Below are 5,296 nucleotides of genomic sequence, written 5' to 3' on the forward strand. Positions count from 1 at the left end.
GCCGGCGCGGGTTGGGGGGGGAGTCCGGGGCGGGGGGGCGTTCGCAGCGTGCGATCGTGACGCAGGATTTATTTATCTCTTTTTAATAAGCAGGCGGAGGAAAGGTGAGGTGTGGGCGGCCGAGGGGACACCGGCCGCGGCAGCCTAGGAGCCGGGAGAGGGGTGTCTCGCTTGACTGAGAGCACGCGAGGAGCGGGGACGCAGGTACCTAAACACTTCCATCGAAACGGTTACATAAAGTTATTACGGGTGTTATGCAACCGCTTCGACGCTACGCAGTGTTGTCGTAAACTAAGCAGAAAACAAATAGATGACAAAGCGTTGAGGTTACACAAACACAGAACTGGGACAGGTCCAGCGAACTGCGTACGATGGCAAGAGGGGCGAACCCTGCTGAGAGAAACTCCTTCATCACCTTCAACAAGCTCATCATCCGCTTGTCCGGTAAAGAGTGGGGAACCTTCAGGCATGAACCTGTCTGTTCTGAGGGTGAGGAGGTTGAGTTTTATTTCTGTGAAGTACAAGACCCGGATGCAGAGTTGTATTTGGTCCTTGTTTTTAAGTTAGAGGCAGGTAAGAAGAGATACACACTTGGAAGACCACAGAAAACTTGTTTATAAGAGATGCAGCTGCTTAAAGAGCATAGGTGGGACTTTAGGTCATTTACACATGTTTAAGGGGCACTGTGTAAGTCAGGGGTACAGCCAGCTGTAAGCCAATAAAAGCTGTTATGTTTTGGCTAACATTAAAGGCCAAAGACAGAAATGACATCACAGCTACACAGCCCTCCCTAGATCACTCCAAGTGCTTTCAATCAGAAGGCTGTTGGACCAAGCAAAGGGAAAACTACATGGGTGAAAGTTAATAGCTATCATACACAAAGGTCAGTCAGCCTCAGCTAGCAACACTTCTAGTCCGTTACCGCTCTGCCCCAGTTTATCCCCTTTTAATCTGACTGGTGTCACAAAGTCAAGTTCTTACCATACTTTTCAAAGCAGCCCATAAAATACAAACAAGTTTAGAACTAAGGCTAGAAGCATTTGTCAGGCAGCTCATATTTATAGCATATTACTAGAAACTGACCTTTAGCAAGATACAGGTTGATGTTTTCTTTTTTTTTTTCTCAGCTCTCAGTTTTGAGATGTTTCCCACTGAAGCAAGCTTGTTACAATCTGTGCATGTAAATGAAACTAGTTTCTCACCTCTCCCTTCTAGCAAAGCTCTTGAGCTTGCTAGAGGGACAGAATCCTTCTAAGGCATTACCTTTAATGAAATTAAGACATGTGGGCAGATGAAGGACCCTTGAATCCCTTGAGTATGAAAACATCAAGTTTTGGCCACTGTTTTAGGTCTTAGCAAATACAAATGGGACCTTGAGCTCACTTCTGCTTGTTTAATTAGAATTCAAGTTTTCGCCTATGCTTGAAGTGGCAAACCTGTCTTAAATGGATGAAACTGTTCTCTCCTTTAACTCAGACCTTTATGTCTTGTAGGTTTAAGAATTAATCTTTGTTCCTTTGAGGATTAGTTTGCAGGAGAAAATCCACCACCAAACTTGAGGCCTAAGTAGCATCAACAAAAATGGCTGCTTTATTGCTTTACATATAAAGCTTACCTTTAGTATTACCTTTAATATGCAAATCTACGGAAATCTAAACCTAGAAAGACAACTAGAAAGTTTCACAGCTTAGTTTTGTGACTCTACCTGCAAGTCTAAGGAACTTGCTAAATTCAACATGTTCACCACAAACTATGAAGTTTTATAACCAACATTATCAGGATCCGTTTGCTCTGAAAAGCATGAGGAAAAAAAAAAAAGCCAAGTAAGGTGTTAGCTCAGCCTTGCATAGCAAAAAGTAAGAATTCAAAACTTGGTAAAACATTTATAAGGCTGCTGCTTGTCTGGGTATAGGCTAAGATTTCAATCAAAGTTTAATTATTAAAAAATATATTTTCCATAAAGGATTTAAGTGCTGTATGTCCATACAGTCACCAACCTGCAATGAAACTATGATGCCCAAGTTTCATTTTCCATATGTTTGCAACTGGCAGGTTCTTCCTTCCTATCAGCACCACACAATCCGCCCACACAGCATTTTGATTATGATCTCTGTTATGTTTCATCATGAAAGTCATCATAGGGCTCCTCAAGACGCTTGGTACGCATATAAAAAACAAACGATGATGAAAATTCGTAAATCAACTTTATTCAACGTTGACTATCTTTTTAGGCGTCGGCAATAGTAACTTCAACTTCTACACCTGGTTCAATGCTGATGGAGGTGATCTGCTTCACGATCTCAGAAGGGCTGTGTAAGTCAATGAGCCGCTTATGGATACGCATTTGGAAACGATCCCAGGTCTTGGAACCTTCACCACAAGGTGTCTTCCTGGTAGTGATTCGCAGAGTCTGAAGCAAAATCATAAACACGGGATATTTAGTTGATACAAACAGAAGAATAATCTACAATCAAATCAATCCACCTAAAAATACTGTATGGTATCTATGTCATTGGAAAGTTATTTCTTAAGTTATATTCTACAGATGTTACCACTCCTTCCGTATATTCAATTTAATTTAAAAAAATTACAATTAAAATAAATTGAAGGACAAAACAGCCCCTTCCATATTCAACATGTTTTGCACTGAACAGTTGCCCCAACTGTCAAAGCAACTTGCCAAGTCATTATCTGTTCAGACTGTGTCACCCTTAATTAAGTGGTACTGCTTTTCATCTTTTTTTTTTTTTAACTATGGTTTAAGTGCACATTTGCAGGAAAACAGACAAACTTTTAACACAGGAAAACAGTGTTAAGTAAACAGTGTTAAGTACCTTGGTGGGCATGCGAACAGGTCCTTTCACCTTTAGGTTTTTTTCCTTAGCACCTCTGATCAAGTCAGCACAGACTGAAAAAAAAAAGTGCAAAATTACTCAGGTTTGTGCGTATCTGTTTTGCTTGTTTTCCTAAGTGAAGGTTTCAAACAAGATGTTGGCTCAGAATAGCGTATTAAATGATCACTGCCATTCACTTTAAGGATTATCCTCACAGCCAACCACATGCAAGTGGAAGCATTACACCATGGTTAGCAAAATCATGTTACAATAATAGGCAATAGCCGTTACTTCAAGTTTAAGCTGTATTTAAGTTGTTATCAGCCTGGAGATCCTGCATCAAACAGTGATTCTACAACATTTACATTATATGATTAAAACATTAGCAAAGCCAAGTCCTTAACAAGATTATATAATTTCTTAAATATTGCTAAACATCTAAACTAAACTCTTCATAACAAGAGTGACAAAATATCAGCCAAGAAATTGGTGCCTTTGCATTCTTATATATTCAAATAGTGACATTGAAACCCCCCCACAAGAACTAATGGGAGGACACTGCACTCTTACATGAGTCATTATGACACGGAGTTTTCAGCACGATGAAAAACTCCAAGCACTAGCTTCCATTAAAAATCAAATTACTATCTACCTGTCAGCATATGAAGCACTTCAGGTTGATTTTGTTAACCAAGTCACAAACAGGCAAATGCTAACATCTTTCAACATATTGTATTTTGCAATACATTATATCATATACATCATTCATTACTGAACAAACTACCCTCATTTAAAAAAAAATAGAATCATCACTCACCCTTCTCAAGTGATTTGACATTGCGACTTGTCAAAGTAATTCTAATGCGATGAATTGCTACCTCTTGTTCCACAGGTGCTTTGCCGGTATCTTTAAACGCCTAAATGTATAAGTTAAAAATAACAGACACTACAGTCAACACCAATTTCAGACTCCTAGAGTGTAAAGAACAATTTAGCTATGGGACTATTCTATTCTTTTGACTAGATGATATACCAAAGGATATGGTGACATGTAAGAAGTACTGGGAACAGAAGGGAAAAGCAAAGTCCTAACTGCTCAGAGGAAAAGCAGTTTTTTAGTCGCTAACTGCACCTCATGGCACAGAACTGCATGAACATCCTTCTCTGGTTTGCCTGTACTATACACAGCAGCCTGTCCAGTCACAAACGCTCCTGGCCCTCAAAAATAAACACATTTCAGAGATCGTGTATCTTACAACTTAACCTCGCCACGCATTAAGTAACAAAGATATCGACGAAACAGCAACAACTTAAATGGTGAGAACAAAAAGGGGCATCTGGCCGAAAGGCTGATTTAGCCACCCAGGAGACCGATTTCAGCAGTTTCCACAATTAGACGCTTGCAAATCAGCAGGCGTTAATGTGATAAATTACGGAAAAAAAAAAAAAGGAAGAAAGGTCTTTAAAAACCGTGCATGAAATACGGTGTTCCTCGCACTGATACTACGTGCTGTATTAACTAAGGCACATTCCTCCAATAAAAAGGGATGTTAAGGGCAATCGCACGAGGCCGAGCCCGCCTCGCCTCCGCCCGCGCTCCCTCGCAGGCCGCGCCGCCACAGGAGCCGGGCCCGATGCGCTACGGCCGCCGCGGCCTGCTCCATGCCGGGCTCACGCACCGCCCTCCTGCGGGCCGGCTCCAGGGGCAGCCGGAGAAAAGCCCCGGCCTAAGGGGCCTCTCTCAGTGTTAGTCACTGAGAGATGGGGCTCAGGGAAGCCGCTCCAGCAGCAGCGGATCCACCCCGCACCGGCACCCGCCACACGCGGCCCTGCCTCGGTCCGAGGCCCAGGAGGCGGCCGCACCGCTGGGGCTGACGCGGGCTAGGCGGCCATGCGGCGCCACCGGCCGCCAGCGGCCCCGCTCCAGCCCCTCACTCACCATGGCCGCGGCGGGGCCTTCCTGACCGACTTATTCCCGGGCGAGGGGCGGCGCGGGGCCCAGCGAACAGCGGTGAGCCAGGAGGCGGCTGCGAGCGGCGCTGGGAGAGGAGGGCGCGGCGCCGGCGTGGCGCTTATATAGCGAGCGGCACCGCCTCCATCCGGGCGCTGCGGGACCTTTCACCCGCCGAGCCGGGGCCCGGAAGCGCTGGGGGTGGGAAGCTGGGATGGTTTCGTCCCCGGCGCGGGGGACGCTGAGCCGTACCGGCCCTGTAGGCGCTGTTTGTGCCCCTGACAGCGAGTAACCAGGGGAGAGGGAGCTGGGGGGGTGGTGGGCTCGGCGGTGCAGGGCAGGGGCGGCCCCCGCCGCCCACCCGGCGGGACTGAGCTCCGGGCCGCGCCGAGCGGGCCAGTTCCCGCGGTGCGGGTCTGGCCGGGCTCTGCGGGCTCAGCGCCGGTTCCCGCGGGCCCTGCGGACACCGTGCGCTCCGCGTTGTCTTCGCCGGTAGATTCCGGGTTTGTGC

General features: G+C 46.0%; 1 protein-coding gene and 1 non-coding gene across 2 annotated transcripts; both read right to left on the minus strand.

Annotated features, from left to right (window-relative positions):
• Positions 1 to 2,185: 2,185 nt before the first annotated feature.
• Positions 2,186 to 4,951, minus strand: RPS20 (ribosomal protein S20). The gene is made up of 4 exons (XM_065053589.1): positions 4,774 to 4,951; positions 3,652 to 3,751; positions 2,835 to 2,908; positions 2,186 to 2,410 (listed from the first exon to the last, which is right to left on the minus strand). The coding sequence occupies exons 1-4, from the start codon at positions 4,774 to 4,776 to the stop codon at positions 2,228 to 2,230; spliced, it is 360 nt and encodes a 119-aa protein (XP_064909661.1). The 5' UTR covers positions 4,777 to 4,951; the 3' UTR covers positions 2,186 to 2,227.
• On the minus strand, positions 2,990 to 3,054 carry LOC135578918 (small nucleolar RNA U54). Its single transcript, XR_010471026.1, has one exon. It is a non-coding gene; the product is annotated as a small nucleolar RNA U54 (small nucleolar RNA).
• Positions 4,952 to 5,296: the final 345 nt, after the last annotated feature.

This window comes from Columba livia, chromosome 2, assembly GCF_036013475.1.
Source record: "Columba livia isolate bColLiv1 breed racing homer chromosome 2, bColLiv1.pat.W.v2, whole genome shotgun sequence".
NCBI lineage: Eukaryota > Metazoa > Chordata > Aves > Columbiformes > Columbidae > Columba > Columba livia.

Coding starts and splice junctions, on each gene's coding strand:
- RPS20 (XM_065053589.1), bottom strand. Junction 2,909..3,651: donor TGTCAAATCACTTGAGAAGG/GTGAGTGATGAT, acceptor TTTTTTTTTCAG/TCTGTGCTGACTTGATCAGA. Junction 2,411..2,834: donor CTGTTCGCATGCCCACCAAG/GTACTTAACACT, acceptor ATTTTGCTTCAG/ACTCTGCGAATCACTACCAG.